Source organism: Macrobrachium nipponense, chromosome 36 (assembly GCF_015104395.2).
Source record: "Macrobrachium nipponense isolate FS-2020 chromosome 36, ASM1510439v2, whole genome shotgun sequence".
NCBI lineage: Eukaryota > Metazoa > Arthropoda > Malacostraca > Decapoda > Palaemonidae > Macrobrachium > Macrobrachium nipponense.
In genome coordinates this window covers 16803438-16822208 of record NC_087220.1, presented here as the reverse complement: position 1 = coordinate 16822208, position 18771 = coordinate 16803438, and the positions used below count along the sequence as shown (strand labels likewise).

The following is an 18771-nucleotide window of genomic DNA, read 5'->3' as shown; positions in this document are numbered from 1 at the left end:
TTGCAGAAAGATTAAAATGATCCCAGACAATATAAACAGATAAGCAAATATCTGACGCTCTTTCGTTTGAACAGTCTATTGTTCTCAGTGATAGATAACTCTTTTGATAACTATCTGAAATAAAAGATTCTTCTGAAAGTTTCCCGATAACAAACATCAAACTGAAACCAATATAAGATTCACAATCTAACTCCAAAGAAAAATCCTTTCAGGTAATTAATTCAAATATATGTCAATAAATTATGTAATACATTAGAAAATATAGATAGATAAAACACTATATGACAAAGATTAGGAAAAATATTAAACACTAATTCAAAATCTTTCAATTATTTTAGCAGTATTTATGATCTCAGTTGCAAACCATAACTCCTTGTCTCTCAGTTTCATTGCAGCAACTTTCGTTTGTTGACTCTTTCCGTTACATCATTCAGACCAGTGTAGCCAAAATCTTTACAGCCTCCCAGGCATCTCGTACCTGTTCAGTTGAAGACATTTGATTTGAATTAGTTTAAAATATATCAAGTTTAGGAGCTTTATCCAACTGTACACTTCAGATTGACAATGATTATTAAGTTAGTTTATCAAAGCTTATCAGTATGGGAATGTAAAATTTGAAAAGAAAATATGTCGAAAAATTAGGTCTTTTCACAAAATGCCTCCAGTATCTGCCAGCAGGGGATAAGTGAAAATAAGCCTAGCAAGTGTGGAGACTACCATTAATGAGAAGAAAGTGTAAATATGCTGCAAAGAAAGAACATAAAATTTATATAGTGAACTGTAAATATAAAGACGCATAAGAAATATTTACAGTTGTGATATGGATAGATAAAAATTTTGGTGAATAGAAGAGGCAAGCCATACAAGAGCAGGCAAACTTGTCTTAGATTAAATAAATAAAAAATATATGAAATTATTGTTTCATAATATTCATCCCATAAATAATATAGCAATGGAGGAAGATCTTTATTGATTCATCTTCGTTTTCGTATGATGGTAAAATTATTGTAGTACTTTGAATGCTATTCACCTTGTTGTGTTGATGGTTATCTTACTGGCAGGAAATTTTCAAGTTTTTAGAATTAAGATCATTAAATAATCATGTTTCACAAAAAAGAGGTCATAAATCACGAGTCACGTTTCTATCTTAAGTAGAATTTTGTTTTAATCTACTTTAGTCTCATGAGAGCCTGAATTGATTAATTGGAAAGAGTCTGCAGAACTTTCCATTCCCCGTGATGGCCGTCTACATTTGCTAATAAATCCTTTCGCCATGGGATATTTGTTAATAAGATTTGTCTACTTAATAGATTATTGCTAGGTATAATTAACGCTCCTAGTGCTTGAGAGTTATCAGTCAGTCGATATCGGTCCTAACACTATGAGCAGACCTTGAAATCAGATTTCCATGAAGCTGGACCATATCAGCCACAAGAATTCTTAGTGTGATATGGTATACCATCAGCATTGCCATCCTTCAAGTTCTTCCAGAAACATATTCAAGACCACTCATAGTTTATTGTCTAAAATCAATCTGACAAGTAAGGAGGAAAAAGTAGTGAATAAAATACAAAAGATCTTAGATGTGTTTGTTCAGAACAATTACTGAGAGCCAAATTGTGAGTTCATTCTAAGATTCTCCTTGAAGCTCCCTACACAATGGCAAGGTATTTGTGATCTTGAATTGTACGATTTCAAACTACCAAGTTTCGTGGCTAGAGCATATTGGAAGGATCGTATTGCAAATGAAAAATTTGGACATGCAAGGTGTCCAGGGGGTGGGGTGGGGGTTGGGGTGGCGGGAGAAAATATACTAAAATCTATCAACTGAGCTGAATTGCATTGGTGATAAGATAAAGTTTGGAGAAGTTAGAAAAATAGCAGGTGTGGAAGTAGAAGGTTAAAATTTTTTAGGGAATCATAATAATTCATGAAGAAATGGCCCATTAAATATCTAGACATGATTGAAAACTTTTATGATAATATTACACAATTATCACATCCAAGGCACATGGTATTAAACAAAATTTAATATTTGATTTATCAAAATATACAAGATATGTGTGACATTGTATAAAAAATACTTTTTCTTTAAGTCAGGTATAAAAAAATCATAAAATATTCACTTATAAATAACTGAAAACTGAGCCCCTTCTATATTTGAATATTCTTAACAATCATAATTAACATTTCTTGCATTGCCTTTTTATGAAAAGATAACTAACTAAATTTAAAAAAAATAAATTTCGTTATCTCACAATCTATTGAACTTGATACTGAAAGTCTTTTGATAAGCAATAAACTCTGAGAAAGTCTCCCTGAAATCAACATACAGAATTCATTTTAATTAATAATCGATGGACAGTTCTTGCCAAACAAATCCTTGATTAAAAAACAAATTACACTGTTAACTCACAGTAGGCAATATCTGAGACGCAGGTAGTGTAAAGCCATAAACCCCTTTGTCTCTCAGCTCAATTGTGTATGAGTAAGTAATGTTCATTGCATACGCAGCCCAGTCATCAGATGCTCCAGCTGCAGGATCTGTTTAAAGGATTAGCTTTTTGAAAGTATATTCATGTGTAGCCAGTTTTAAGTTATCTTTTGGCAAAAATTCTTTCCTCATTTCTCAAAGGTCGTAATAAATTTAAATGGGAATGTAAGTTAGATTTATGTTCCAGTAATGGACCTTAAAGTGATGCTTATCAGCTTGTTATTACTCAGACATATTTTGCAATAGATTATGCAATGTTTCACTAACATAAGATGTCCGCGTGTCGTATGAGAGCCACAGGCACATAACATTAGCTGACAGTGCACTGAGCAATTAGTATGGCACATTGTTTTTCTTGAGAACACCACGAACGGGAATAACAGATCTTTTTCAAATATGAAGGCTAAAATCTTCATGAACTTGCAGAGAAATACAAATTTAATGGCTTAATCAGTGATAGAAGGTGTGGCATACCCAATGATTAAGGGCTTTTCGCTTTGGTTATGAGGGTGATGGAATACACCAACTGTTTGGGGTTTTCTTCAGATCTATATCTAACTTCTCGGAGTACCCATAATGTGGTGTAGGGCAGTATATTGTGATGAACAGTACATGATAGCTATCCAGATGTAAACATTTATTTAATTCAAGTTCAGGCACAGGTCTTGTCTGGAAAACTCGTTACTGACTTCTGTTGACGGGCCATAGGTAGCTGGCATGGCTAGGACATTAATGTTAGGAGGTTCCCTTTTGGCATAGAACTTAAATGTTTAGTGGCCTTTAATATTGTCCTTTAGTTATGAGTCACAAGTAGAAAAAGATTCCACATGGGAGTCCAAAGCCAAAGGGAAGCTTCCTTTACTAAAAATACTGCCAATGTTAATTAACATCCGCTTTATAATGGAAGTATATAACAAGGGTTCCAACATATGTATTCCCTGAATGGATATGGAATGTGTGCCATATGCTATAATAGCTAACATTCAGTGAACTATTACCTAGTGATCCTTGTGGCAAGCTACACGTACAAAACTTGAATGTGCAACCCAGGCACCAGTAAATAATAGTTACTCCTATAAGGAGAGAGATGGAGAAATTGCAAAACCACTTGGAGATGCATTCCATCGTCACTCAAACCCTAAGATAAAAATCCCAGAAATGCTCTACTATCAAGTATACACAGTCTGAATACGTCTTCACATCGTGTCCTACATGAAATTAAAAATGTATACTAAGCGTCACCTTCTCATAATGACCAACCTATGAAAATTTGAAACTATAACAAGTCCATAAAGACATCAAATATTCCTATAAGAAAACACCCTAGCTCCTCTAATACATAAGGCCCACAAAGAAATAAATGTAGTTTCACATTTAATGCAACATCCAATACTTAGCCCACTGTGTAGATAGGTCTTATCAAGATGTAATTTTCAAAGAGATTGTTGCGCAAAATTATGGTTCGGCTGTTAGTAGTAACTTTGCAGAACTACATCACCTTCTCGAGCCCAGCAAAGCCTTACACCTACCAGTAGCATCACAGTGATCCAAATAACGAATGTGTGTGGTTCCTTCGAGTGCTGCATTTCTAAAACACAAATCTTCCTTAATGTAAATCATCAGGTATTTCTACATTCAACCAAATTGTGAAAATCCCTAATACAGTCAACCACTCCAATTTCAACAACACTGCAGATTCTCGCCTAATAAGAAACAATCAGGATTCAAAATATCCAGATCATTAGTAGCCTGCCCTGAAAAAATCTATTCAGTAGCAGCAATTTAACCTTTAATGCTGAATCACCCAGATGGTACATGAAGGTAAGCAGACGACCAATCAATTAAAAGTTGATGACGACCATCACTTTACTGATCCCAGACTAGTGTATGAATGTGACCAATAACCCTATTTTTATCCACTTCATCCCATCCTATACCGTGTTCCATTGTGACCGACTCCTGCTATAATAAAATGAAATATTAACAGCCTATAATTATTACTTACTGTGCATGTTGAATGAACAAATCTTTCACTTATGTCTTCACTTATATTAGATGAAGAAATCAGATTACGTCTGCAATCCACATGAAAGAACAACTTGCAAATGATAATTGGAAAACTTACAGTAATTCTTAGTGTGGTAGATAGTAAACTATTAGACCATAACTTTATAAAAACTTAGCCATTTGCTGTACAAAATAAAGGCATGCACACAATTCGGTTTTACTTACAGTATACTACAGCAGAGTTGCCAACACTGTACACAGCTAGAGTTGTCTTTTTAATTTGTGCGGCCATTGCTTTAGCAACAGTATTCTGAAATTGGAAGATTTTTAGTAATAACTATACAAGAACAGCGTAAAATGTCTGAATGTCATCCCACAAATTTATAAAAGTAAATGGCAACATAGAAGTTAAATTACATGAATTAATGCCTAATACATATTTGAATTTCATGCAAATAAACCGTAAGAAACGAAATATAAAAAAGGCAATAATTAGAAGATATAGAAAAAGACTCATAATGATCATCAGAGGAGGGTTGAAGTTTCATTTTTATGAAATTTGGCTGGATATGATGCAAGTCACAAGTTTTTCATCAGATTCTTTAACTCTTCTTGCATAAATGATGACAAAATTACAGTTTTAGCCTCTCAGGTATAACAATAAATTGCCATATATATAACTATAAAATCAAATATTCAAGGGACCTCTGGTGACAGAAAGTCCGGCAGATTTTAAAAGCAAAGTAGTGTGATAGAAAAAAGAATATGCAGAGACGCGGCCTGATGAGACTCAATCAACATTTGACTTGGACTCAATCTAGAAGTGACTTGACTAGGAAAGTGAAAAACATTTACAAAGAATAAACCTATACTATATATATATATACTATATATATAGATTATATATTCTCTATATATATATATATAGATATATATATATATATATGTATATAATATATATATTATATTATATATATATTTATATATATATATATATATCATATATATATATATATATATATATATATATATATATATATATATATATAATATGTATATATATGTATATGATATATATATATATATATATATATATATATATATATTATATATATATATTATATATATATATATATACATATTTATATATATATATATATATATATATATATATATATATATATATATATATATATATATATATATATATATATATATATATATATATTTCACATTCTATTTTCATAAAATCATTTATTTTCCCTGTAGAATGATAAAACTCACAGAGAATATGCGTTATTATAGTGCTAATAATGCCTGATAATTTCATTAGCCTGTCTTCATTAGTGTATTTTTTGGCAGATATTTTTACGATCGGCACCCCTACAGACTAGTGCAAACTGTAGCCTATCCTTACCAACAATAATAATGTTTTCTAAACTGCTAATTTGTAACTAAATCATTATAAACCTATAAAAGAACGTCAGAACGTAGGTAAGGAAGACATTATATGGAAAGGTGATATTAGTAAATAAAATGTGACATGATAAGTAGAAAAGGAAAACAATACTTCTAACTTCTGGAAAAATGGCCTGAGTAAAAGCTTGGGTTTTCTTTGCAGAGTTAATGATGTTTTATTCTTTAATTTTTTTTATCTTACAGAATTAGAAATAAAAATTACTTCAAATTACTACATTACATAATTCAAGTTTACTAAAGTAAAAAATTTAGCAAAGCTGCTATAATATATAAAAAATATTAAAATACAACCCACAAACTTTGAAATGGGAGAAAGGCACTTTCAAATAAACATCTTCGTCTGAAGACAAGAATTACATATACTCAGGATTTACTTCATGCTTTTATGTATTAATGTCCAAGTATTTTTATTTCCTATTCCTTGTTTATTTTCTCTAAACTTCTCTCGCATTATTTAAATAATACATCAATATACTGTACAGAATAAAACACATTTTACCATGGTTGCTGTTAAAGGGTGCTTGACTTGAGTTGAGTAACCCCATGGGTAGAGTATGGTTTGCCCAAAGGAATGGAAAGTTATGTAAGCCTGAAAATGAAAATATACACCAGATTACCATATAATCATCACACATATCTCCACATATGTGTAGAATAAATTTACCGTGTGGATTTTTTTTCTTACCATTGTGTGATTATTTACCTTTCACTTACAGCGTTGATTTGTTATTGTTATTTTTATAAATTTTTCTTGTGCCGTAATAATCACTCAAAATACAAGTATATAAATCTTTAACAATGTTTAGTTTATCTCATTATCAGTTTACCTGTGCTACCAAGTAATGATGGAAAATGTTACTAATTTTGCAAAAGCATCATACTTAAAATTTAATCACGTTGATTTTGAAGACTATGCATTAAAGTCTATAAGTGATAATTTTCATTGGTCTTGCGCTATAAATAGAAATATTATCATAGTGTAAGACATAATTCTAAATTGTAATGTAAATACAAATATATAATATAAACTGTCTTTAACATCATTATACTGCATATAACAGGAAGTTATTTATTAGGTTTTACGTAAAAACCTATTTCCATTTCTTTATTTGAGCAATTTTTTTTCTACAATACATAAATAAATTGTTATTGGCCGCGATTAAATCATTTTTGTTAATTATATTACTTTTCGGCAATTTTAACTGAGCTACACCTACTAATCCTTACATTGACACCAAAATGAATATCATAGCCAGAAAACTAACTCTACAGATCAAAGAAATATATTGCATTGAAAGCTGTCAAAAGAGAACCGTATACATTTCATTTCATTTTATTCTTTAGCGTTAATTCAAAATAAAAGACTTTTTATTACAGACTAACATAGCACAAAAGCAATGGTTTGGGACTCTGATACCTTTTTTTTTGTAAGTATTTTTTTAACAGCTGAACGAGAACATTTTACTTTCAATCCAACTCATCAGTGTGGCGTATTACTTCAGCCGTGAAATTACAACAAAATAAGTGGCCTAAAACATAAGCTAATAGTCGATGGGAATTAGGTGAAAAAAGGTGGTTTAGCAAAACAAATTGCAATAGTTTGTTTCACTGAATGAACATGTTATATGGACACTCAGTAACATCACATCCAAAATGAGACAAATTCTGCCATTGGAAAATTGTATAATTCCCACTTCTAAACTTTTAGGTGGGTATATTTTTCTCATGTCCGCTTGCTTTTCTCGAAAACTGTGCATCTTACGGGTAAGAGGTATAGAGAGCAAGAAAATGGGTAACTAAATTCTTCACAAGTATTTTCCATAAACTTTTGCTCAGAAATCAAAACTTTTTCCACAAATAATACCGGCATTGTAATATAGGTTCTCTAAAAAAATGGAAAAATCGAATTTCGTCTCACATTTCCTTCAATATCTCATAAACTATTAATTTCACAGTAAAATGTTATATAATGGATAATTTGGAATGAAGATTTTACATTATTTTGGCATATTATTTCACATGCTAGTATTTGCACACGAGATGTTAAAAAGAAAATATACCAAAATTCAAGTCCATGCAAAACAGAGGAAAACATTGGGTCCTGTCGAGGAAATTACAGCAGTTTGTTCTAACGCATGAATGTGTTATTACGACATTTATGAACACCTTAGTAAAAAAATTATAAATTCTTCCCTCTTGAATGTGAGTAATTCCATATTAAAAATGGTGGACGTTTTACTTGTCTGAGCTGGAATCTCCTAAAAAACATTACAAATTTTTAATATTTGAATATATTAATTGCAAATTAATAAGAACATATTTAGATTCATTCATTTCAGACATGGAATCTGACCCTTAACACCTGCAGTAACCTGGGTGATTTGGAACTGTACTTAATATTTAAAAAAAAGTTATCTTGAAAATTTACTTAGGGATTACATTGGCTATAATACATACACTATAACTTAATATGACAAACAACAACTGATTTATCAGCTACTTGAGCTGATAGAAATATAACAGAAAAAATAAAAACTGCTATTATTTCGGCCCAAAGTACATGTATGAACTAAATTAGTCATGGTCAGTGTTTTCATCTATTAATATTTCCCCACACGAGTTCTAGCTTCACACTACTCACAAAAAAAAATCTGTACAGTATAGACCATGCTTATACATTATCACAGAAGCGTTTGCTTTTGCATCTGATTACTTTTAGTAAGGCATCAGGAGCAGGACTGTTATCCATCATGCAAGGAATTAAATTTTTTCCACTTTTCTTCCAACCACAATCATTAGGTTTAATATCACTATTTCCTAGGTAGCTTTGTGTTTGACAATAAAACGAAATGAGTGATATTTAGCTGCATCACTAGTAGGCGGCAGGTCTTTAACATCAACACTTCTCAGACCCATATGGCTTAGCCCTGGAACTTTTTCTTTTTCAGCTCATCAAGAGATGCACAATCCACACTAAGACTAAAGACCAGAATGCTAGTTTTTTTTCCTCATGAGAGGATGATTTGTCAGACAGGAATGGCACTGCGCACTCCAAGAGGACACTTTGTTTTTTCGATGCAACTGCCTTTCTTTTGGTAAACACCTACTGGATTAATTAAAAAATCCTCATAGTAGCACGAGTCTTCAAATGGAGAAACAAATCCACAGTTATGTAAATGTACATATATTTCAGTTTAAAAACCGCAAAGATAGCTTTCGGGAATCTATACGGTTCCCCTTATCAATTGATAAGGGGAACCGTACAGATTCCCGAAAGCTATCTTTGCGGTTTTTAAATTGAAATATATGTACATTTACATAACTGTGGATTTCTTTTTACACCTACTGCATTGTTAATCGAGATGTGAACTAATTTCTCCAATATTCCAAATGGGGTGCTTTATATTGGACTTTTGTGATACCATGAACACAGGTTGACTGCTAGACTTCATGTGATGACAGAAGAGAACCAGTGTATGTATCCTCTGCTTTGACATGTTACCTTGTTGACTGCAAAGTTAACTGCCCCCTACACTATTAGAAGATTTGCATCTCCCTCTGCATGTTTTGTAAATACCCCTTGCTCCCTCGGAGTTTCAGAAAGGTAGTTAATAAAACCTTATTTGTTTTTGTAATTTGCTAAAATTGACTTCTTATTTCCAAAGGTAAAGACTTGAGAAGATGCCAGATGAAGATCTGGAGCAACGGTTACGCCTTAACATTGTTTTTTAGTATTAAATGAGTCATAGATTTTTTTATGCACTATTGCTGTACCCATCAAAGACAACAATAGGATTGTTGTTTTTCGTGACAAAAGTAACATACTTGGATACAATATCTTCATATGTTTATCCTGTGGTCCATTTGATGCGTTGGAGCAAGGCTCCACCATCAAAATAGAACATTTAGCATGAGAAATTGGCTCAAATAAGCTTGTAGTGCATTATACCATGGCATCTACAAGCTGAGGGAGTCCATTAATTATGCACAGCATTGGTGGGTATGCAGAAAGCTTATGGTTCATGATTTCACTTAAGCCAACTTCCGCATTAATGGGTATTACAAGTAACAGCTAAAACAGTGCTTGAGGATCCAGCTTGGGGATCCACCTGCACTTAAACTCCATCTGTTACTGTTTTTTTTACCCATTGTCGTGATTGGTGCTTCTTTCTGAATATCTAGTTTCCTGTCTTTTGGTCTTCCATCATTTTGGTTATATTGTTCCCAACTCCTTTGGCAAGGTGAGCATTTGATTTTGTTGCAGATAATTCTGAAATTATATTGTGTAGATACTCATCTCTGTTAAAGGACTGTGTTGTTCTAGCCCTGGAATATGTTTAATTGTCTTCTAGATCTCACATCCTTCTGGATTCATTTAGGAATTTATTTCTTTCAGTGCTAGTCTTCCTGTGAACAATCTTTATCTCATCACTCATCTGAGCAAAGATTGGCCTGTAACCCTCTTGTTCGTTGAGTCTCATCTGTACCTCCTCCATGTTTTAGGCCTCCTGACGACTTTATGGATTTCTTAAGAACTTGTTCAATAACAAGATCTGGTGCTAACCCAGCCCAGTATCTGTCAGAACTACTAATGAAGAACAAGCCAGACTCGATAAGTTGGTCATAGAGTTTCTAATTCTTCATTTTTAGATCAACCATGTCCTTGATGAATAGATGTGCAGATTTTGTGTAGTTATTGTGTCCAGAAGCATAAAAAATGGCAGTATTCCTTGTAGTGCCCTGTAGTACAATATTGGTCGGCTGGTTTTTCGATCTCTGAGCGTAGACTGCAAGATATCCATCATCACCATACACCGAACCCTTAATTTTCCATTTGGGCTCTGCTGTAGCTGATCTTTGACATCTCTGTTCCTTTTTTTTTAAACTGTCACAATATCCTAGTCTCGCACCTTTACTTCTGTCACTGTTGATTGAAAAACTTTCTCAAAATTCTGTAATGCACCATCTATTGTATTCTTGGTGCCCTCATGTTCTGATGCTTTCCTGATCACTGAAGCATTTAAAGCAGCATCAACTAGGAAGTGGCCATAAACTGCTTGCTCACACGCCTTTCCATCCAGCATATGGTTGACAGTGTTCGTTACATACACAAGCTCCAGAAGTTTTTTCATTCTGTTCTCTTTCATGATGTGGCCCATAGTGCCCGGGAAGCTCATCAAGGTATGAAATGACTAGAGAATGAGAACAATATGTTACAGTTGGTTTTCATGGCTGGCGATATGTCTTGCCTTGAGCCACAATGGTTGATCTAATGTGATGGCAGGTGATATGTTGTATTTTATGCATTCGTCATTTACAAATATTAGAGTAGTAAATGTACAGCTCATATTAGTTGCATCGAAGTTAATCATTGGCAGGAAGTGAAAGAATTTTTCTCCTAAATGGCCACCTCGGATATTGGTCTGCATAAAGCCAGACCATCCTGGCTGCAGCATTTATAAGGAAATGAGATCTTCCAAAGAGTATCAATATGCTCTCTGATGTCATCATAGATAGTGGCTGATATTGGTTTGTAGTTCAGCATATCTCCTATTTTCCTAGCTTTCTTTATCTTATTACTTTAATACTTATTGGCTTAGTCTCAAGATATTCCGAATTCCGAATGACCATTTGAGATATGGTTACTGGTGATGTGGCTGCACACATAAGACCCATGCCATGATAAGTGTCCTTTCAAGTATTTGTTACTGATTTGTGATAATCATTATTGGCAATGAAGTAACAGAAGCGGTTTGCAACAGAACAAACTATTGCAATTTGTTTGACAGAACCCACTATTTTGATTTATTTTGCATGGACTTAAAATTCGGTATATTTCCTTTTTCATGTTTCTTGTGGATAACATTAGCAAGTAAAGTAAAACAAATATTCCAAATTAAAGTACAAACTTCTCTGTAAAAGGCCGATTCCATAACATTTTGCTGTGAAATTAGCAGTTTAGGAGATACTGAAGGAAAAAAAATCTATATTTCTATTCGGGTTTGTTTGGAAAAAACTTCAGCTTTAGAGAAACCCCTTATTGAAATAAACATTTTTAGAATTTAATTTCCTTTTTTTCCTCTACCCTTATTTTAGAGGAAATCGGGAAAATATGGAAAAATGTACCCTCTGAAAAGGTTAAAAGTGTGAATTACACAACTTCAAAATGACCGAATTTGTCCTATTATGGATATGGGGTTCCCAAAGGTCCATTTGGCATGTTCATGCAACAAAACGAACTATTGTAATCAGAAGAAATCATTCAAACGTAGTCAACACGAGGGCATTGTGGTTGAAGATTGATACACCAACATCAAATTATTATGAACGTCACATATTATATGGTAGGATTTTGGACTGGTTAATTACTTTTAGCAAATATTGTGGCTTCGTGGTTATAACTCTGTCAATTCAGTACCTTTCAGTTACTACCTAAAAGAATGATAGTATCTTTACAAAACTTTTAGCTCTATTGTGCTCCAATATTTGCTTCCCAATTAAGAAATCCAGTAGATTAGCCTGTGATGAGTGCAAAGTGTGAATGATTGGTATTAGATTAAACTGTAAGGACAATAATAAGCTGAAAGTTTATTATCATTCAAAAAGAAGAAGAAGAAAAGAATCTATCACAGTTTTCCAAATATAGTAACATTTAAAATTGTATGCCCACAGTGACAAGTAAGTCTTATATAGAAACAGAACTGATAATGATAAAAGCCCTCAAAAGAACAACCAAACGAAAATTAGAAAAATAAGAATACCTTAACTTTGCCTTTCAAGGGCAACATAGCATCTCTTAGAGCTCCGCTTTCTGGTTCGCTAAATGCTGATGTTCCCTTGTAGACATCACTGCATGGGGAACTACTAGTCCCAAGTCCTTGAAAAGTAAGAAATGTGTTGCAGTAAATTGATTTACATTGTTATTAACATTTTTTTGCATTGAAAATTATTATATCGGAAGTAACAGATGATATACCCGAGAGATTCTCAGGATGGCAAAATGTGAAAGAAGCTTGGGATTACTCCTGCCTGAAATGCTAAGTAAAGCAAGTGGGGAAGAGATGGATTAGGATCAATATCTTGGGTGGGGGGAAGGCATGCTTTAGAGGTAGAATATTTTGGTTACACCTGGAAGATACTGGACTGTGAAGCAGTACAAGGAAGAATGATGAGTAGTAGCGCATAGAATTAGTCGAAAGGTAGTTAGAATGTTGATACTACGAGTTTTTCCATGAGTATCATCATCAGTACCGTCTCCAACGACAGGAACATAGAGGGCCTTTGAGAAATTCTGCCACTCATGTCTTGCCTGTGCTGTCATTACCACAAAACGTTACTCATCCTATCGTCATAGCTTATAGGTTTCAACTGAGTAGATCTGGGACTTTCATCTCTTCTAGTACTCAAGGAAACCTAAGTACCATTACCACCTACTGTTTTCCTTTTCCACTGGTGTCAACAAGAACGAATATTATTGTACCTGTACATGCCCTGAACTTCTATAAGCAGCGGCATAAACACTGAAAAGAAATTTAAAAGTGACACTAGCTTTCTGCTATCAATATAGGTATAAGTTGATACTGACTGTACCATACACAATCCTGCCAAATTCAGCTATGTGTACGACATAAATTGTGAAATAAGAAAAAGAGTTGTAAACAGAGTGCAAAGCGATTGATGTTTGCAGATGTTACCATTTTACTTGGTGACAGCGAAGAGGAGCTGCGCTGAATGTGAAAGAGCTCTGATATGTATGCAAGCAAATAAAATTGAAAAGGGGCGTTATTACGTAAGAGCAGAACTATAAAGAGAAATACAAATAATTATGAAAACAATTATTAAAAATTAGAGAAACATAGCATTACAGATTACTGATATTCAGTAAGATATTAAAATTCATTGTTCCATCATCCTGGTTACCACGTAATTCAAAGACATAATACACCCCACATTCCACCCATAGTCCTTTCTGTATTCCATTAACTTGGCCTATAGTTAACTTTCCTAGACATAATTTGCCATTAACATATTAAAGTTTAATAGACCCAATTTTACACCAAACTCACATAATCTAAAGTAGGTTTCACTTTTGCCATATGTATCTCTAATCCCTCTCAGCAAATTACCATCTCTGCTATACTTAAGTTCATGTTTTTCTATTAGTCTAAAACTTCTCTCATAAATGTTTCATAAAAACGTTTTCTCTAACCTTCCACCTTGTTCAAACAACTATTTCTCCCTCCCTAGCCAATCTTCTACTTACGTATTATTTTCTCGATCCAAAACCTACCATACAAATTCCCAGGTATAATTTAGTAATATACCTCGATCAAGTCATATAGTAATCCTTTCCCTTTAAAAGAAATTATACATTCGCCCATTTATTCGGAATCTTTCCCTCATCTTGACATCCTACCTTAGTCAATCACACAATTACTCGATCATCACACCTCGGCATTTTAATTGTAATCCCATAATTCTTGGTCCCTTCTTAGTCTTTCTTTTTATTCCCCTCCTTACTATATCAGTGGTTACCTCTGCAATAAATTTCGAATTTTTTTAAGCCTTCCACCACTGTATCATTCAGATCAGCTTCTTTTCTATATGTAGGAGGCCACAAACTCATTGTCGTAGCATGCACTCTACACTAATGCAATTAGTTTCTTGGAAGAGTGCTTGCTCATATTGACCACTAAATTTTCATTTATTATCGCCCTTTCAATTTTACTGTGTCATTCCTCCTCTTATATATAATACCTTGCAACTGGAATCTGTTATTCCTTCAACAAACCTCAGTCTTATTATTCCGAATGTCTCTTCTTTTTATCTTTCCATTTTGCTACCATCACTGTCGCAAATACATGAACAAAAGAATCTCACTAACACCGACAGTGAATGAACCTACCTCCCCATTGAAATCCAAAATTTCTGTTAAGGTCAACACCATAACAAGTGGAAGAAGGAGACTTAGACCTGTTCTTGCGCCACAAACGATCCTATAAAGGAATAGGAGTATCAAAACTACCATTTATGTATCAGTCCCTACAACAACATTAAAAGATGGGATACTGTTTTACAGGCAATTTTTATTAAATACAATAAAATTAAACAGAACCGAAATGTATAAACTAGCAAACCAACTTACTTTGCTCCAAGTGTAATCATACCCATCGGGATTAAGCATGGGCATAATCTGCCATTCAATAGTTTCTGTTAGCCCAGTATTAGCGATAAGTGTTTCGATAACATACAAGGCAGCCGCTGGGCTGATCCATTCACGAGCATGTATTCCTAGAAATGAAACGGAAAGTCATATAATGAAAATAACTTTGTCTAAATGTGTATTCAGTGTATCCCTTTTATTTATCCATTGTGATAAAGAATAAATAATTAGACATAGAGCTTAGGCTAAAGACTTAACTAAGCCCCAAATTAAGTACATCTTTTAATGTTAAAATGGAATAGTCCTCCGCATTAAAAAAATTCAGTTTTCAATTTCACAATTTGTGTAATAATAATAATAATAATAATAATAATAATAATAATAATAATAATAATAATAATAATAATAATAATAATAATAATAATAATTGTTCAGAGAGTATTGCTAAAGCATTGTGCATCCTGTACTAACGACTTACCAACACCTCTTGAGAGCATTCCAAATCCTGAATATGGAAAATTACTCCAGAGATTTCATTCCTACAATATTCATATTTGTGATTCGAATGTCCCCCAATGAATTCCAATTCTAGTCACCGGAAATGACATAACTAAGGGTGATGACATCTGAAAAGGTTTTATTGGCAAAGCATGCTTGTCCCTTCCCATTCAAAAGTTATGGCTAAAATTTAAGTGATATACAAAACATAAAGGCTCTAGAGCCATAATTTAAATTTTTAACAAATTCTTACCATACCAGGTGGGTATTATAGAAACATTGACTTATAAGACATATTCTCTCGTTTATCAAAGATGATCTACTTTTATGCAATGTATGACTGAAAACATTATAACCATGCATAAGAAGCTGAAATAAGAAGACAAGTCACACACTGACAAGAAGACAAATGAACAGACAAGTAAATGGCGGTCTTTCATTCACATCTTTGCGTTTCTCTATCTTTGTGCTAAAGCTGACCGACAGCCTTCTATTAGTATACTAATAAAAGACTTTCGGAGCCACATTAACAAGCTATGCATGACTGACATGCTGATAGACAGACACTCTTCCTTCCTACATTTACACCTACAAGTGATGGTCCAACTTTATCATCAATACCAAATATGTGCTGTATTCCATTTTTCCTAGCATCATGCTGTTCTTGTAGAAGAACCACTATAAAGATTGCCTCATTTTTCGGGGGGAGAGGGGGGGCGTCGACCCATAAATCTTTATCATAGTCACCTCTCAAATAATTACTACAAAGTACATCTGATCTGCAATAAGTGTGGTTGGTGGTCTAGCATGGATAGCTTTGGGTATATAGGTGCTAGGGTGGGTTCCTGTACTTACACAAAGGATTGATAGACAATGCTAAATAATATAATCAGTACTCTTACCTTATAAACATATGCAAAAGGTAAAAAAAAGAAAACCCGTGCTGCTTGTGATTAAATCTTAAGCACTGACCTCCATCAACAAAGACAACTTTCTTCTCTACGGTATCTGTGATATTGTTAGTCATCCGAACACGGTAAATAGTGCGGTTTTCAAAACTCCTTCCAGATTTATCCACTCGGATTCTTTGGGGGTATTGGGCTGGCAAGCCTTCCAAGTAATTGGACATCTGTCATAACCAAGGTTTCAAAATAGCTTAGTATTGATTGTTAAACATCAGAAGTTACTTATGATAATACGTTAGTACATGTCCACGGGAAGAGTTGATTATTTATATGAACCAAATTGATACGTTATTATGCATATTACCAAATATATATATATATATATATTATATATCTATATATTATATCTATATATATATATATCATATATATATATATATATATATATATCTATCATATATATATATTTTTTAGTGTTTGACATGTCATCACATTTTTACATTTTAGCATCCTAAATGGTAGAGTATTGTTCATTACCTACATATTTTATGAATTTTTCAAGCATTGTTATTTACCAATGACAATATCCACAAATTCTGTAAATTAATAAAAAAAAAAAAAAAAAAAAAAAATACAGCAACAATTGCGTGAGGAAAAACTCAACAAACTTTAGTATGACCTCAAAACAGAAAGTAATATTTTTTATAAGTACTCACTTGGCTAAAATTCATGTAAGAGGTGAATGTAACTGAAGCTCGAGGAAGGTTTTCCCCTGCATCACGTTTCTCCAAATCTAATGTCCTTTAATGAAAAAATAAATACATTACATCAAACAAATGCTTAATTATCCTATTGCCTAAGTTATTTCTAATGTTTTAAATTTCAATAAGTCATGCACATAAAATACTGAATAAAAATATTTTTGCAGACAACCATGGACAAAGCAATAAAGGTAAACGTTTGATGTGTGAAAAACCTGTCTTTTGTAGTCACGAGCTTCAAAGGTGCTACCCTTTTTTTTTCACTGGCCCTCATTAGACAAACCAATTATCATCAAGAAATCTCTCTCAGGTGAAGTGGATGTTTTTTAGGATCCACAGCACCAACAAATAACAAAAAAATGGTTCTATATTAATGATTGTTTTTCTATAGTGTAGCCAATGACCATCTACAAAATAGTATAAACAAGAAATTGACAGTGGACATTGCTGATTATTCAGGGCATCTATCTCAATGAATGACTCTCTACTCCATCCATGAATTTATATTGGGGGATGGTTCTTATTGATATGTTTGCATTAGTGTGAAACATGCTTGGGGCAGAAAAAGAAACCTCGTTGCTGAGTTCTACCATGAAGATATAATTCCTTCATCCACATTTCTCCACAACTCGTAAACTCAAAGGGTTAATATAAACTATCCCCCATCCCCATTTGGGTTGGCTGCGAGGTGCATATTGCATACTTAGCACATGTCTAAGAAACCACTCAAATAATTTAGGCAGATGGCAGGTTGCATCCCCACTGGCAAAAAGTGTGTTAGGCAGGTGACTGTGAAATGAAATAAAAAAAAGTGTGAGAAATGTTTGATGTGGTCATATATATCACACACATATATATATATATATATATATATATATATATTATATATATATATATATATATATATATATATATATATATATATATATATATATATATATATATATATATAGTTTAGTGTATTATTGATTACGGTGTGATTATAACACAAGTTTGATTTTATCCATGGGGGACTCAGATGCTTTTCCATCTTTTAACATATTTTGTTTAAATATATCTGCTGGTTAGGTTAGTAAGCTAAAAAGGAGGCAGGTTTGCCCTAGGATGTTTTTAAAAGAATTACAAATTTTGCCTTCAGAGAAAGACGAATCTCACACAAACCCTAATATTAAGAATATCAAGAGTCGCCATCATATCAAAATTCCCATAAGATCTCTTTGTATAACTGAAAATTAGAGAGAGAATCGAGAGAAATGAGAGCGTTCAAGGGTCCGCTCTAGGTGCAAACCATAACTGGTATTTTATCCTGAAATATGAAAATATTGTTAGGAAATTTAACACACTATGTGACTAACTTCTTTTGTAAATAGCAGCAACTTTAGGATAATAAAGCAGTAAAAAAAAAAACACACACACACACACACACTCAGAGCAGAAAAAGAGTGATGTTCACAGTCCTAGGAA

The 18771-nt window shown here is 33.1% G+C and overlaps 1 protein-coding gene across 4 annotated transcripts in view; it reads right to left on the bottom strand.

The window, feature by feature from the left end:
* Window positions 1–6: 6 nt before the first annotated feature.
* LOC135203511 (carboxypeptidase B-like) overlaps window positions 7–18771 on the bottom strand; it is a 28668-nt gene continuing 9903 nt past the window's right edge. For all 4 annotated transcript variants that reach the window (XM_064233241.1, XM_064233243.1, XM_064233242.1 and 1 more), the window contains exons 5-13: window positions 17263–17347; window positions 16614–16770; window positions 15126–15271; window positions 14886–14976; window positions 12742–12857; window positions 6480–6569; window positions 4727–4811; window positions 2417–2544; window positions 7–478 (exon numbers count right to left, since the gene is read on the bottom strand). In XM_064233241.1, coding sequence (XP_064089311.1) covers window positions 431–478; window positions 2417–2544; window positions 4727–4811; window positions 6480–6569; window positions 12742–12857; window positions 14886–14976; window positions 15126–15271; window positions 16614–16770; window positions 17263–17347 — 946 coding nt within the window. In that variant the 3' untranslated portion in view covers window positions 7–430. The remainder of the gene's footprint in view (window positions 479–2416; window positions 2545–4726; window positions 4812–6479; window positions 6570–12741; window positions 12858–14885; window positions 14977–15125; window positions 15272–16613; window positions 16771–17262; window positions 17348–18771) is intronic.